The sequence below is a fragment of the Delphinapterus leucas genome, chromosome 3 (assembly GCF_059928025.1).
Source record: "Delphinapterus leucas isolate spDelLeu-1000000601 "Yukka" chromosome 3, BTC_Dleu_Yukka2, whole genome shotgun sequence".
In the NCBI taxonomy this organism is placed as follows: Eukaryota; Metazoa; Chordata; class Mammalia; order Artiodactyla; family Monodontidae; genus Delphinapterus; species Delphinapterus leucas.
Window position 1 is genome coordinate 52,873,561 of NC_143131.1, and position 17,755 is coordinate 52,891,315.

The 17,755-nt window shown below is 36.2% G+C and overlaps 1 protein-coding gene across 3 annotated transcripts in view; it reads right to left on the reverse strand.

Annotated features, from left to right (window-relative positions):
• The window catches only part of SREK1IP1 (SREK1 interacting protein 1), an 84,483-nt gene that overhangs the window by 41,900 nt on the left and 24,828 nt on the right, over positions 1–17,755 (reverse strand). For all 3 annotated transcript variants that reach the window (XM_022596611.3, XM_022596591.3, XM_022596600.2), the window contains one exon: positions 13,826–13,969. In XM_022596611.3, coding sequence (XP_022452319.1) covers positions 13,826–13,969 — 144 coding nt within the window. The remainder of the gene's footprint in view (positions 1–13,825; positions 13,970–17,755) is intronic.

The following is a 17,755-nucleotide window of genomic DNA, read 5'->3' on the forward strand; positions in this document are numbered from 1 at the left end:
AAGCCTACGCAACCCACTGAACCAACATTAGCCACTGGGGAGAGACACCAAAAACAATGGGAACTACGAACCTGCAGCCTGCAAAAAGGAGACCCCAAACACAGTAAGATAAGCAAAATGAGAAGACAGAAAAACACACAGCAGATGAAGAAGCAAGATAAAAACCCACCAGACCTAACAAATGAAAAGGAAATAGGCAGTCTACCTGAAAAAGAATTCAGAATAATGATAGTAAGGATGATCCAAAATCTTGGAAATAGAATAGACAAAATGCAAGAAACATTTAACAAGGACCTAGAAGAACTAAAGATGAAACAAGCAACGATGAACAACGCAACAAATGAAATTAAAAATACTCTAAATGGGATCAATAGCAGAATAACTGAGGCAGGAGAACGGATAAGTGACCTGGAAGATAAAATAGTGGAAATAACTACTTCAGAGCAAAATAAAGAAAAAAGTATGAAAAGAACTGAGAACAGTCTCAGAAACCTCTGGGACAACATTAAACGCACCAACATTCGAATTATAGGGGTTCCAGAAGAAGAAGAGAAAAAGAAAGGGACTGAAAAAATATTTGAAGAGATTATAGTTGAAAACTTCCCTAATATGGGAAAGGAAATAGTTAATCAAGTCCAGGAAGCACAGAGAGTCCCATACAGGATAAATCCAAGGAGAAACACGCCAAGACACATATTAATGAAACTGTCAAAAACTAAATACAAAGAAAACATATTAAAAGCAGCAAGGGAAAAACAACAAATAACACACAAGGGAATCCCCACAAGGTTAACAACTGATCTTTCAGCAGAAACTCTGCAAGCCAGAAGGGAGTGGCAGGACATATTTAAAGTGATGAAGGAGAAAAACCTGCAACCAAGATTACTCTACCCAGCAAGGATCTCATTCAGATTTGATGGAGAAAATAAAACCTTTACAGACAAGCAAAAGCTGAGACAGTTCAGCACCACCAAACCAGCTTTACAACAAATGCTAAAGGAACTTCTCTAGGCAAGAAACACAAGAGAAGGAAAAGACCTACAATCACGAACCCAAAACAATATAGAAAATGGGAATAGGAACATACATATCGATAATTACCTTAAATGTAAATGGACTAAATGCTCCCTCCAAAAGACACAGATTGGCTGAATGGATACAAAAACAAGACCCATATATATATGCTGTCTACAAGAGACCCACTTCAGACCTAGAGACACATACAGACTGAAAGTAAGGGGATGGAAAAAGATATTCCATGCAAATGGAAACCAAAAGAAAGCTGGAGTAGCAATTCTCATATCAGACAAAATAGACTTTAAAATAAAGACTATTACAAGAGACAAAGAAGGACACTACATAATGATCAAGGGATCAATCCAAGAAGAAGATATAACAATTGTAAATATTTATGCTCCCAACATAGGAGCACCTCAATACATAAGGCAAATACTAACAGCCATAAAAGGGGAAATCGACAGTAACACATTCATAGTAGGGGACTTTAACACCCCACTTTCACCAGTGGACAGATCATCCAAAATGAAAATAAATAAGGAAACACAAGCTTTAAATGATACATTAAACAAGACGGACTTAATTGATATTTATAGGACATTCCATCCAAAAACAACAGAATACACATTTTTCTCAAGTGCTCATGAAACATTCTCCAGGATAGATCATATCTTGGTTCACAAATCAAGTCTTGGTAAATTTAAGAAAACTGAAATTGTATTAAGTATCTGTTCCGACCACAACGCTATGAGACTAGATATCAATTACAGGAAAAGATCTGTAAAAAATACAAACACATGGAGGCTAAACAATACACTACTTAATAACGAAGTGATCACTGAAGAAATCAAGGAGGGAATCAAAAGATACCTAGAAACAAATGACAATGGAGACACGACGACCCAAAACCTATGGGATGCAGCAAAAGCAGTTCTAAGAGGGAAGTTTATAGTGGTACAATCATACCTTAAGAAACAGGAAACATCTCGAATCAACAACCTAACCTTGCACCTAAAGCAATTAGAGAAAGAAGAACAAAAAAACCCCAAAGTTAGCAGAAGGAAAGAAATCATAAATATCAGATCAGAAATAAATGAAAAAGAAATGAAGGAAATGATAGCAAAGATCAATAAAACTAAAAGCTGGTTCTTTGAGAAGATAAACAAAATTGATAAACCATTAGCCAGACTCATCAAGAAAAAAAGGGAGAAGACTCAAATCAATAGAATTAGAAATGAAAAAGGAGAAGTAACAACTGACACTGCAGAAATACAAAAGATCATGAGAGATTACTACAAGCAACTCTATGCCAATAAAATGGACAACCTGGAAAAAATGGACAATTCTTAGAAATGCACAACCTGCCAAGACTGAATCAGGAAGAAATAGAAAATATGAAAAGACCAATGACAAGCACTGAAATTGAAAGTGTGATTAAAAATCTTCCAAGAAACAAAAGCCCAGGACCAGATGGCTTCACAGGTGAATTCTATCAAACATTTAGAGAACAGCTAACACCTATCCTTCTCAAACTCTTCCAAAATATAGCAGAGGGAGGAACACTCCCAAACTCATTCTACGAGGCCACCATCACCCTGATACCAAAACCAGACAAGGATGTCACAAGGAGAGAAAACTACAGGCCAATATCATTGATTAACATAGATGCAAAAATCCTCAACAGAATACTAGCAAACAGAATCCAACAGCACATTAAAAGGATCATACACCATGATCAAGTGGGGTTTATTCCATGAATGCAAGAATTCTTCAATATACGTAAATCCATCAACGTGATACACCATATTAACAAATTGAAGAAGAAAAACCATATGATCATCTCAATAGATGCAGAGAAAGCTTTCGACAAAATTCAACACCCATTTATGATAAAAACCCTGCAGAAAGTAGGCACAGAGGGAACTTTCCTCAACATAATAAAGGCCATATATGACAAACCCACAGCCAACATTGTCCTCAATGGTGAAAAACTGAAAGCATTTCCACTAAGATCCGGAACAAGACAAGGTTGCCCACTCTCACCACTCTTATTCAACATAGTTTTGGAAGTTTTAGTCACAGCAATCAGAGAAGAAAAGGAAATAAAAGGAATCCAAATTGGAAAAGAAGAAGTAAAGCTGTCACGGTTTGCAGATGACATGATACTATACATAGAGAATCCTAAAGATGCTACCAGAAAACTACTAGAGCTAATCAATGAATTTGGTAAGGTAGCAGGATACAAAATTAATGCACAGAAATCTCTGGCATTCCTATACACTAATGATGAAAAATCTGAAAGTGAAATCAAGAAAACACTCCCATTTACCATTGCAAAAAAAAGAATAAAATATCTAGGAATAAATCTAACTAAGGAGACAAAAGACCTGTATGCAGAAAATTATAGGAGAGTGATGAAAAAAATTAAAGATGATACAAATAGATGGAGAGATACACCATGTTTTTGGATTGGTACAATCAACATTGTGAAAATGACTCTACTACCCAAAGCAATCTACAGATTCAATGCAATCCCTATCAACTACCACTGGCATTTTTCACAGAACTAGGACAAAAATGCTCACAATTTGTATGGAAACACAAAAGACCCCGAATAGCCAAAGCAACCTTGAGAACAAAAAATGGAGCTGGAGGAATCAGGCTCCCTGACTTCAGACTATACTACAAACCTACAGTAATCAAGACAATATGGTACTGGCACAAAAACAGATATATAGATCAATGGAACAGGATAGAAAGCCCAGAGATAAACCCACGCCCACATGGTCACCATATCTTTGATAAAGGAGGCAGGAATGTACAGTGGAGAAATGACAGCCTCTTCAATAAGTGGTGCTGGGAAAACTGGAGAGCTACATGTAAAAGAATGCAATTAGAACACTCCCTAACACCATACACAAAAATAAACTCAAAATGGATTAAAGACCTAAATGTAAGGCCAGAAACTATCAGACTCTTAGAGGAAAATATAGGCAGAACATCTATGACATAAATCACAGCAAGATCCTTTTTGACCCACCTCCTAGAGAAATGGAAATAAAAACAAAAATAATCAAATGGGACGTAATGAAACTTCAAAGCTTTTGCACAGCAAAGGAAACCATAAACAAGGCCAAAAGACAACCCTCAGAATGGGAGAAAATATTTGCAAATGAAGCAACTGACAAAGGATTAATCTCCAAGCTTTGCAAGCAACTCATGCAGCTCAGTGTCAAAAAAACAAACAACCCAATCCAAAAATGGGCAGAAGACCTAAATAGATATTTCTCCAAAGAAGATATACAGACTGCCAACAAACACATGAAAGAATGCTCGACGTCATTAATCATTGGAGAAATGCAAATCAAAACTACAATGAGATATCATCTCACACCAGTCAGAATGGCCAACATCAAAATATCTAGAAGCAATAAATGCTGGAGAGGGTGTGGAGAAAAGGGAACACTCTTGCACTGCTGGTGGGAATGTGAATTGGTACAGCCACTATGGAGAAAATTATGGAGGTTCCTTAAAAAAGTACAAATAGAACTACCATATGACCCAGCAATCCCACTACTGTGCATATACCCTGAGAAAACCATAATTCAAAAAGAGTCATGTACAAAAATGTTCATTGCAGCTCTGTTTACAATAGCCTGGAGATGGAAACAACTTAAGTGTCCATCATTGGATGAATGGATAAAGAAGATGTGGCAGATATATACCATGGAATAATACTCAGCCATTAAAAGAAACGAAATTGAGCTATTTGTAATGAGGTGCATGGACCTAGAGTCTGTCATACAAAGTGAAGTAAGTCAGAAAGAGAAAGACAAATAGCGTATGCTAACACATATATATGGAATTTAAGAAAAAAAAATGTCAGAGAACCTAAGGGTAAGACAGGAATAAAGACACAGACCTACTAGAGAATGGACTTGAGGATATGGGGAGGGGGAAGGGTAAGCAGTGACGGGGTGAGCGAGTGGCATGGACATGTATGCACTACCAAATGTAGAACAGATAGCTAGTGGGGAGCAGCTGCATAGCACATGGTGATCAGCTCGGTGCTTTGTGACCACCTGGAGGGGTGGGATAGGGACGGTGGGAGGGAGGGAGATGCAAGAGGGAAGAGATATGGGAACATATGTATAACTGATTCACTTTGTTGTAGGGCAGAAACTGACACACCATTGTGAAGCAATTATACTCCAATAAAGACGTAAAAAAAAAAAAAGCACTAGTATCTAGAATATGTAAAGAACTCAACATTCAGTACTATGAAATAATGTTTAACATTATTAGCCATCAGGGAAATATAAATTAAAACTACATTCAGATGTAATTGTACATCATCAAAAAGCTAAGATATTTAAAAACTGACAAAATCAAATGCTGGTGAGGATACAGAGAAATGGGGTCACTCATACATGTTTTGGTATGGATGTAAAATAGTATAGCCACTGTGGAAAACAGCTTGGCAGTTTATTAAGAAACTAAACATGCAAATACCATAAAACCCAGCAACTGTACTCTTGGATAATTATCTAATAGAAATAAAGATTTATGTTTATCCAAATCCTGTTGATAGGAGCTTTATTTGTAATAGCCCCAAACTGGAAACAACTCAGATGTCCTTAAATGGGTGAATGCTTAAACTGTGGTATCCATATAATAGACTACTGTTCAATAATAAAAAGGAACAAACTATTTATAAATATAGCAACCTGAGTGAATCTCCAGAGAATTATAGCTAGTGAAAAAAATGCAATCTGGAAAAGTATGGTTTCATTTATAAAACATTTTTGAAATTACAGTATTAGAGAAATAGCAAAATTTTGGTTGCCAGAGATTAAGTAAGGACAAGAGGAAAGGTATGGCTATAGAAGGGCAATATGAGTGATCCTTGTAGTGTTAGAAATATTGTGTATATTGATTGTATCAAAATCAATGTCCTGGCTGTGATACTGTAATACAATTTTGGAAGATGAGGGAAACTGGGTAAAGGGTACAAGGAATTCTCTGTATTATTTCTTACAGCTGCATATGAATCTACAATTATCTCAAAATAAAAAGTTAAAAAAAATGAATTGGCCATATATGTATGGTGCTATTCACTTATACTAATCAACTTTTATATCAATAGCACATTGTTGGGATTACTTGTAGCTTTACAGAAAGTTCTGAAAGTAGGCTGTGTTAATCTTACCAACTTTAGCTCTTTTTCAAAGTATTTTGGCTATTCTAGGTTCTTTACATTTCCGCAAGAACTTTAGAATTGACTTGTCAGTGTCTAAAACAGCCTGCTTGAATTTGATTGTAATTAGTTTGAATCTATAAATCAAGTTAGAGAGAACTGACATTTTAATTAATTTATTTTTTAAATTTAATTTTTATTTTATATTGATTTACAATGTTGTGTTAGTTTCAGGTGTACAGCAAAGTGGTTCAGTTATATATAGCCATTCTTTTTCAGATTCTTTTCCCATATAGGTTATTACAGAATACTGAGTTCCCTGTGGTATACAGTAGGTCCTTGCTGAATATTTATTTTAATATACAGTCGTGTGTATATGTTAGTCCCAAACTCCTAATTTATCTCCCACCCACCTTTCCCCTTTGGTAACCGTAAGTATGTTTTCCAAGTCTGTGAGTCTGTTTCTGTTTTGTAAATAAGTTCACCTGTATCATCTTTTTAGATTCCACATATAAGTGATATACATTTTTCTTTGTTTAACTTATTTCACTTAGTATGATAATCTCTAGGTCCATCCATGTCGCTGCAAATGGCATTATTTCATTCTTTTTTATGGCAGAGTTACATTCCACTGTATATATGTACCACACCTTCTTTATCCATTCCACTGTCAATGAACATTTAGGCTGTTTCCATGTCTCAGCTATTGTAAATAGTGCTGCAGTGAACACTGGGGTGCATGTATCTTTTCAAATTGTTTTTTTTCTGGATATATGCCCAGGAGTGGGACTGCTGGATCATGTAGTAGCTCTAGTTTTAGTTTTTTAAGGAACCTCCATACTATTCTCCATAGTGGCTGTACCAATTTACATTCCCACCAACAGTGTAGGAGCGTTCCCTGTTCTCCACACCCTCTCCAGCATTTATTGTTTGTAGGCTTTTTGATGATGGCCATTCTGACTAGTGTGAGATGATACCTCATTGTAGTTTTGATTTGCATTTCTCTAAAAATTAGTGATGTTGAGCATCTTTTCATGTGCATGTTGGCCACCTGTATGACTTCTTTGGAGAAATGTCTATTTAGATCTTCCGACCATTTTTTGACTGGGTTTTTTTTTTGATATTGAGCTGCATGAGCTGTTAGTATATTTTGGAGAGTAATCCTTTGTTAGTCGCTTCGTTTGCAAATATTTTCTCCCATTCTGTGGGTTGATTGTCATTTTGTTTATGGTTTCCTTTGCTGTGAAAAAGCTTTTAAGTTTAGTTAGGTCCCACTTGTTTATGTTTGTTGTCATTTTCATTACTATAAGAGGCAGATCCAGAAGGATACTGCTACAATTTATGTCAAAGAGAACTAACTTTTAAAAAGATTGAATCTTGTAGTCCATGAATATGGTATATCTTGATTTATTCATTTCTTTAATATCCCTCATCAATGTTTTGTATGTTTCAGTCTTGCACATCTTTTGTCAGATTTATCCTTAAGTATTTCATACTTTTAATGCTATTATAATAGGTATTTTTAAAATTTCAATTTCTGATTTTTCACTGCCAGCATGCAGAAATACATTGATTTTTTTGCCCATTGATTGATCTTGCATCCTACAACTTGGCTAAACGTAGTTATTCGTTTTAGAACTTTTCTTTTAGGCTTTCTACATAGATGATCAAGTCATCTGCAAAAAAGACAGTTTTTACTCTTCCTTTTCTAATCTGGATGACTTTAATTTCTTTTTCTTGCCTTATTACATGACTAGAATCCCCACTACAATGTTGAAAATAAGTGGTAGGAATGGACATCTTTGATTTGTTCCTTATGTTACGGAAACATTCAGTCTTTTACCGTTAAGTATAGTGTAATCTTTCTGTTTTTTATGGACATCACTTATCAGGCTGATGAAGCTTCCTTCTTTTCCTAGTGTACTGAAAATTTTTATAAGAAATGGAAGATGGACTTCCTCAAATAATTTTTCTTAAAATATTGGTTTTCTTAAAATACTACAGATTTTCTTCTTTGGTCTGTTAAAAATAGCAAATTACAATGACTTTTGAATGTAAAACAAATATTGTATTCCTGCAATAAGTTCCACTTGGTCATAATATATTATCCTTTTTATATATTGTTGGATTTGACTTACTAACATTTTATAATTGCTTAGAATTGCTTAAAATTCTCTTTTGAGAGTCTCTGCTTTCCTTGTAATGTCTTTATCTTTTTTTTTTTAATTTAAAATTAAAAAAAATTTTTTTGACTGAGTTGGCTCTTCGTTGCTGTGCGCGGGCTTTCTCTGGTTGTGGCGAGTGGGGGCTACTCTTCGTTGCGGTGCACGGGCTTCTCATTGCAGTGACTTCTCTTGTTGCAGAGCACAGGCTCTAGGCGCGCAGGCTTCAGTAGTTGTGGCACGTGGGCTCAGCAGTTGTAGTGCATGGGCTTAGCTGCTCCACGGCATGTGGGATCTTCCCCGGGCAGGGCTCGAACCCGTGTCCCCTGCATTGGCAGGCGGATTCTTAACCACTGTGCCACCAGGGAAGCCCCTCTTTATCTGGTTTTGTTATTAGGGTAATGCTGGTCTTATAAGTTGAGTTGGAAAGTATCCCCTCTTTAATTTTTAAAAGATTTTATGTAGAAGTGGTATTACTTCTCCTTTAAACGTTTGGCAGAATTCATGAGAAGCCATTCAGCCATGGTGTTTTCTTCACTGAAAGTTTTAAAACATTTAACTTCTGTAATAGATGCAGACCACTCAGTTGACCTATTTCTTCTTGAAAGAGTTTTGGTAGTTTGTATCTTTCAAGTAATTTGTCCAGTTTATCCAAGTTGTCCGATTTATTGGCATAAGATTATTCATAATATTCTATTTTAGCATCTGTGTAATCTGTAGTGTTGTTACTTCATTCATTTCTGATACTGGTAATTTATGACTTTTTTTTTTAACCCAATCAGTTTGGATAGTGAATTTTCACTTTTATAGATCTTCTCAAAGAACCAGCTCTTGGTTTCACTCATTTTTCTCTATTGTTTCTCTATTTTCCATTTCACTAATTTCACCTCTGATCTTTATTATGCCCTTTCTTCTGCTTAATTCAGGTTTCATTTGCTCTTCTTTTTCGAGTTTAAGGTAGAAGTTGAAGTCATAAATTTGAGATATTTCTTCTCTTCTAATACAGGCATGGAGTGCCATAAATTTGCCTCTAAGGGCTGCTTTAGGGACATCTCATAAATGTTATGTTGTATTTTTATTTTCATACAGTTGAAAAGTACTTTCTAATTTCCTTTGGCTCTTTTTTTTTCTTTGACCCAATGGGACATTTAGAAGTGTGTTAGGCTACAATTACTTGGGAATTTTCCAAGAAGCTACCTGTTATCAATTTCTAATTTAATTTCCTTGTGGCTAGAGAAGATACTTTGCATGACTTGAACACTCAAATTTATTGAGACTTGTTTTATAGCACAGAATAAAGTCTATCTTGGTAGATGTTCTGTGTGCACTGAGAAAAAAAGAAAAACTGTGCATTCTGCTGTTGTTGAGTGAGGTGTTCTATAAATGTTAAATAGGACAAGTTGGTTGACATACTGGAATGAACACTGTCCTGGGTGGAAGTCATGAGATGGAACACAAATTCTGAGCCTTTAAGTGACTATGGTCAAGCATACCTTTTAAGGAAGAAAAAGGGAGAAAAGCTAGATTATGGAAGCCATTCTCAATGTGAGGTTAGGGGAAAGCTGATGCTAATAAGGAAGCTTCACCAACTATTTCCTGTCCTGGGGGTTATTATATGTTAACTCCCTCCCCTTTCTCCCAGAGCAGATCTGTCCCAGGTCTTCTGATTGAAAATCACCTCTAGAATAAACCACTATTCATGGTGGGAGTGTACTTTATCCTTCAAGATTGATGTAATAAGGAAAAAAAGGTCAAGAACCAATAGACTGGATGATCTCTAAGGTAGGAGAGCAGCACATTGTAATGAAAATGGTACAGGACTAGTAGGAAAGAAACCTGGATCACGGTGCTGGCTCTACTGTGACCAGCTATTGACTTTGGAAAGTCACTTGTTCTCATTTTCTTTTTCTACAAAACTGGTTTTTAAACTATTTGTTCTAAAGATTCTTCCTAATTCTAAAGTTTTATGCATCTATTAAAAAAAAAAACAGCAGTATAGATGAATGGGGTAGAAAGTGTCCTTGTGGAATTAAGAGTTTTAGGCTTTCTGTCCTAGTATCTTTTGTTGTGTTCCTATGTGGCTGGACTGCTCTCTATTCTGGCGCAGCTGTCTTTCTGGGCTCTCTCTTTACTAGCATGTTACAAATTTCCCTTCTTATCTTTTCTATTTCCTACACTCCTTGTCTTCCTTTTTTCAGTCTATTCCCGTACTTTGGTAGAACACTTATTCCAGGGCTTTTCTAAGAAAGGGTAAGTGAGAGGCAAATTGTTTTCTGAGACTTTGAATGTCTGACAATGTCTTTATTCTACTTTCACACTTGGTTGATAATTTGGTTGGGTATATCATTCTAATTTGGATATAATTTTCTTTCAAAAATTTGAAAGCATTATCCATATTCTACTAGCTTCCAGTATTGCCTTAGAGAAGTACAAAACTATTCTGACTCCTGATCCTTCACCTGTGTCCTGTTTTATCCTCAACTCTGGAAGTCTGGATTATATCTTTTTGTTTCCTATGATATGATGTTTCATAATGGTGTGCCTTTGTGTGGGTCTGCTTTTACCACTGTGTCTGGTACTTGTTGAACCTTTTCATCTGGAAACTAATTCTTCAGTTCTTAAAAAAATTTTCTCTTTTCTTTTTCTGGGACTCATTTGAATGAAGTATTTCCTAGAATGACCCTTCAATTGTTCTATCTTTTTTCTCCCTTTTTGCTCTTCTTATTTTTCTTCAACTTTATCTTCCAACTCTATCAAGTTTTCCATGTCTGCTTCTTTTTTAATTTTCAAAAGCTCTTTCGTTGCTTTTGTTCTTCTTTATAGTACCTTATTCATGTTTCATGCATGGTGTATCTTATCTTTCTATGAAACTAAATATTAATGATTTCTGTTTTCTCCCTATACAGACTCATATTTTTCAAGTTGATTTTTTCTGTTTTGGTATCTATATTTCATGTGAGACCCTTTCCTCAGAAATTTAGTGCTCCTCATTGTCTAAAAAGCTGACTGGCAGCTTTTAGCAAGCAAAGCTTGGAAATCTGGACTTCACTGATAATGTGGTGAGGCCTTGCCTTTGAAGAATCCCTAATTTCAGTATCCTTATTTCATTCTTCTTAGACTGGTCAGATTTCCCAGAGATGTATCTTCAAATCTTCTGCCTGGGTGATATATGTCTGGGAACCAAATAGGTGAAGATGGCTAGAAGGCTCTCACCATTCTGTATCTAACCTTTAATTTAACTATTTTCATTTGTGTTTGGTGTGGCCCAGTTTAAAGACTGTTTGCCTTACCTGTCTAGAAAATAGACCTGTGGCAGTCTGCTGAGGCAACAGGGCTTCACAGAGTAGGGAAAGGGAACAGAACATCTAACTACTTCAGGCTTTTAACCAATCCCTGTTTTTAGTCTTACAAATATTCTCAATTCCAGAAATACTCAAGGATACTCGTTATCAAGACTTTAGGGGGTTTTACGGTGTATAATCAGGTTACTTCTCAGCTTTCCCCACTGTTAAAGGGTTGAGCTCTCTTAAAGTGTTCAGTCCATTATCACTAACCCATCTGCTTTTCAGCAAAATTTTTTGACTCTTATTTTGTTTGTCCTTGTGAGTTTATGTCCTTAAAAATTTCTTGTACTACTATTTTAGTGTTGTTTCAGTAGGGAGCAGAAGTAAATATATACCTTTATTTACATATAAAGATCCTGCTGCATGTGGGATATTAGTTCCACAACCAGGGATTGAACCCATGCCCCCTGTAGTGGAAGCACAGATTCTTAACCACTGGACTGCCAGGGAAGTCCCAAAAGTAAACATTTATATTCAAGCAGCTATCTTTACCCTTAAGCTGTATATACTCATATTTACTGTTACTCTTGTTTGCTTTCTTTGGAACACTATCCCTCTTCTGCCTTCTCAGCTTGTCCTAGTACCCTGGCATTTGACTTTTTCACTTACCTTCACTGGATATAATATGGAAAGGTTAAAATTTTTTTAAGCATTTATTGTTCTCTGATGATCTAGAATAAGTTTAACCTTTTTTGTATCTCTCTCATACCATGGCTAAACCCATATACAAATAAGTTTCATTTTGCTTCTGTGTGACAACTACCATATAACATTTTGTAGTTTACAAAATATTTTCACATACAGCATCACATTTTATCCCTAAAAACCCCATTGCAAGGATAGGTTATTTTATACACAAGATGGGAAACAAATGGTTAAACAGTGGTCTGAAATCTGTTCTCTTTTTGAGGGGAAAGGAGAATGTCCCAGGAAAGAAAGAAGGTAACTTGGTCAAATCTCTTCATCAACATGCTAATGACAGACTTCCTGGAAATAAATTATTTGCTAGCCAGAGAATCCTTTTTTGTGGGGGGAGGAGGGGTGTGGCTTAAATAACAGAAATTTATTTCCTCACTGTTCTGAAAGCTAGAAGTCCATGATCAAGCTGTTGACAAGAGAATCCCTATTTATAAACTGCTTATAGCAGGATGTCTAAGATTGTTTATGGCAAATAATCCTGGAATCTAGGGATTTATGGGGCACAAATCCATAATCCCTGGAAAATGTAACTATGGGCATAAAATTGAGATGCTTCATGACCAAAATGACTTTCTTTCATGTAAGTAATATAGAAACCATTTATGTTAACCTTGGCTAGAGTGGGTACCTGGGAGATTGTACTGTAGTCCTGAAACTCTTGCTGCTTTGCCTATGCCTCGTGATCACTCGTATACTTGAAATTACAGTTGACCCTTGAACAACGCAGGGGTTAGGGATGTTGCCCCTCTGTGCTGTCCAAAGTCCAAGTGTAACTTATAGTTGCCCTCCATATATGCGGTTTCTCCATATCCATGGTTCTACATCTGTGGATTCCACCAACCGCAGCTTATATAGTACTACAGTATGTATTACTGAAAAAAATCTGCATAAAAGTGGACCCATGCAGTTCAAACCCATGTTGTTCAAGGGTCAATGGTATCAGTAAAGCTTGACACTGCTAAGATCTCTGATATGAATGAGTGTGATTTGACAATCCAATCCTTTGTGTTATCCCACAAGGAAACTGAAGTTCAGAGCAGTTAAGTGATTTGCTAAAAGTCACATACTAAGAAGTAGCCAAATAGGAATAGAAACCAAATCTTAAATCAGACTCTTTGTACCACGTGATACATTACAGTGAGATGGAAAAACAAAAAAAAAAACAAAACACAATAAAACCTGTGTTGCGGAATCAGAAATAGACTTGCCTGTTGGTTCTATCACTGACCAACTGTTTGACTTTGGGCAAAGTACTTACAATTTCCTTACCTATGCAGTACTTCTTACATAAGAGGCAAAAGATATCTTAATGACAAATATAATAGAATGGATAAACATGACATAATATAGTAGAACATTTAGAAACATTTTTAAAGGATGGAGGGGGAAAAAAAAGTATTGCTTACTTTTTTCTTGTAATGCTTGCAGTTTATTCAGTTCTTCATTCTCTTCATCACTCTCTTCACTACTTGTGCTGCTGACATCCAAAACTATGTCCCTTTTGGGGTCTACTCGGAGAAAATTGCGGCATTCAAAAGTCAGGTGACCAGCTAAGTAAAACAAACAAAAAATATGAATGACAAAACTATTACATTATATTTTTTGCTGTGTTTGTTCACTAAGCAACAAGTTACAATTTTAGTAATATAATGTTTAGTTTTAACTTTTATTCAGTGGGTGGTAGTTTGCTTTACCTGAATGAAACATTCAGAAAACCTTTTCTTTTCTTTAACAGGGCTTCTAATTCAATAAACATGCTTTTTGGTTACTTCTTATGGATTTCAGGATATTGAATTAATGTACTTACTATGTACTAAAGAAAATATTTTCAACGTTGGATTTTATGTCTTATTCCTTTCCCATATACCTTTTTGCTTCTCAGCTTGACTACTATACTCATGCAATTACACAGCTGTCACCTAATTAAAGGTGCCATAATAACATAATTGAACATGTTCTTCAAAAGAACACCTAAGATTCTAATTCTGACATCATTCAGTCCTTAAAGATTCTCCCTATAAGAAAACTACAACAGGGCTTCCCTGGTGGTGCAGTGGTTAAGAATCCGCCTGCCAATGCACGGGACACAGGTTCGAGCCCTGGTCCGGGAAGATCCCACATGCCACAGAGCAACTAAGTCCGTGCACCACAACTACTGAGCCCACACTCTAGAGCCCACGAGCCACAACTACTGAAGCCCACGTGCTTTAGAGCCTGTGCTCTGCAACAAGAGAAGCCACTGCAATGACATCCCCGTGCACAGCAATGAACAGTAGCCCCCGCTCACTGCAACTAGAGAAAGCCCGCGCGCAGCAACGAAGACACAATGCAGCCAAAAATAAATTAATTAAAAAAAAACTACAACAGTTATCTACTTATTGCATGATGCAATTAAAAAATCAAATATTATTGAATACAAACGCCAAAAAAGTACAGGAGATAAAATCACTAATAATACCTAAGTGCTTATCACCCACATGTTAACATTTTGTTTTATTCACTTAATTTTTTTTTAAAGTGAAAAACTGCATGTGTGTGTGCACATATACATACACAAAGTTGGAGGGCTTGCACCATCCCTTGGAACCCTGCCCCAATCCCATTCCATTCTCTCTTCAGAAGTTGGTATACTGAAGTTGGTGTCTTATCTTTTCAAAATAGCGTATTGTATTTTTATTATTTTTTAACATAAACTCAATTATACTTACCTATCATTCTGTAACTTGTTTCTGTCATTCAGTATTATGTTTTGTGATTTACCTATGTTAACATAAATAGATATAATTATGTGATTTATCTATGTTAACATAAGTAGATATAATTATCTCCTTTTATCTGATGAATAATGTCCCATTATATAAAAATATATTTATCCTTTCTACTACTGATAGGATCTTAGGTTGCTTCTAGTATTTTGCTATTATAAATAATGCGGAAATGTGTAGCTATACACGTCTCTCTGTGCACACATGGCACAGCTTCTCTAAGGCAGTAGCTTTTGAATTCTTTTGACTAGGGCTGACCGATGGTAAAAAGTAACAATGCAACCAAGTATATTCATATATACATTCATATACATATACACACTAACCCACAAAAATTAAAACAAAATTACATGAAGCATTATGACATGTGATATTCAAAAAGAATCAATGCTGATAGAAACTACATAATTGATTTCACAACCCACTAATGATTCACTACAACTCTGTACTAGGATTTATTTCTAGTTCTCTTAATTAAGGGTGAAGCCTTTTGGAAGACCTAGATTTATACAAGAGCATCTCCTAGTAGGGTACCAATCTTGGGTGGGGCCCTGAACCTTGCCTTTATTCCCTGCACCCTGCCAATACATGATGATAGAAGTTCAAGAACCTTGGGTTCAGCAAATACCCTCAAGACTTACCTCCTAGAGGTTCTGCTTTCCTTTGGTTGCTGGCCTCTAAGTATTCTTTAATTCTTTATTTTCTTCTAGCACACTAATCTAGCTAATATGTATTGCATATTTTATACAAGTTTCTTAGTTGTTTACAAAAGGGTCCAGTCTGCCATACTGCTGGAACCAAGTTTTCTCTATTGTGATTTCTTTCAAATGAATCATTCATAAGTGTTCTTTTCAGTTTCCAAACATATGGAGCTTTCAGACTATGCTTTTGTTGATTTCTAAATTTATTACACTGTTTTCAGAGAGTGGAGTCTGTATGACATCAGTTTTTTAGTATTTGCTGAGATTTCTTTTATGGCCTATCATGTAGTAAATTTAGGGGAAAACTTGATGCGTATTTTAAAAGAATATACATCACTATTTGTTGACGTCTATTTTGTTGTTCAAATCTCCATCTTACTTTTTTCTGTAATAACTTCTGATAGTATAATTTTAAGTACCTTTATCACTATAGATTTGTCAATTTCTCCGTTATTATTAGTTGAATCACATGAAGTTGCAACTTTTGTGAGTAAAACAGCTGATTATCAACAATATTCAACCTAATATCTATATGCTCTTTTTTCCCCATCCCTTTATTTTAAAATTTTCTATGCAGTTTTTAGTTTTCTAAGTAGTTTCACTAATAATGACATGTAGCTGGACTTTTTAAATTTACTTTGATACCTGACCAATTTTTTATGTTAATTTCTTAGCTTCAACAAAGAGTACCTGCCTCACTGGGGGCAGTATAAATTCACTCCTCATACCTACACAAGGTATAAGTTCAGGTTACCAATTCTCGATTATTCCTTTTCTTCTAATTATTATTTTATAGGAACTTAAACACAGTAAACTTTCTCATCACTTTCCCTAGACAGTAAATGGAATTTTTCTAATTCCTGCTTCACTGTTTTTTTGAGCAATCTGGCTCTAAACAAGAGCCTCCACTCTGGCCATGCTGCCATTCCACAGGGGTCTAAAGCTTCACTCCGTATCCCATAAATGTCTACCCAGTAGGCCCGTGGACCTCATTGTTTCCAGCTATCATTCCCTGCTCTGGCTTTGAGCTCCTTTTCCTTTCCAACACCTGGGGATTTCCCTTTTTCACCTGGGTTATTTTTATTTTTGTTGTTACTCTATTTTTCTCCAGTATCTCTCTGTTTTTGGAGCAGAAAGGAGGACTTTCTATGTTGCTTCAGCTTGCCATTCTGATCAGAACTCCTGATGATACAATTTTTCCTTTACTTAATCTAGCTTTGCATCCAAACACCTTATGTTGTAATAAATATCTCATATAAACAAAATACATAATAACCACACTGGCAGCAGTCTGTCTCACACCCATTTTAGCCTTACTTCAATGAAACTGGCCCTAAACTGATAATAAGACAAGTTGCTTGTGAACAAACTTAGAAAATTATTCCAAAATATAGTTCTTGTGACCTCTTTTCTACATAGACTCTCAGGAGACAATGAGCAGAAAATTCTTTAAAAAAGGAAAAAAACAAAACAGGCTGTGGACCTGCCTGGACATGGTGACTTCCAGCAGGTCCCGCCTCAGCCACGTTCTCCTGCCAGCAGCTCCCACCCCCCAGGGCCAACATCCTCTCCATGTTTGTTTATTGATTATTTATTTATTATTTTTGGCTGCGTTGGTTCTTTGTTGCCGTGCGCAGGCTTTCTCTAGCTGAGGCGAGCTGGGGGCTACTCTTTGTGGTGGTACGTGGGCTTCTAATTGCAGTGGCTTCTCTTGTTGCAGAACACGGGCTCTAGGTGCGCGGGCTTCAGTAGTTATGGCACGCGGGCTCAGCAGTTGTGGCATATGGGCTTAGTTGCCCCACAGCATGTGGGATCTTCCTGGACCAGAGATCGAACCCATGTCCCCTGCATTGGCAGGTGGATTCTTAAC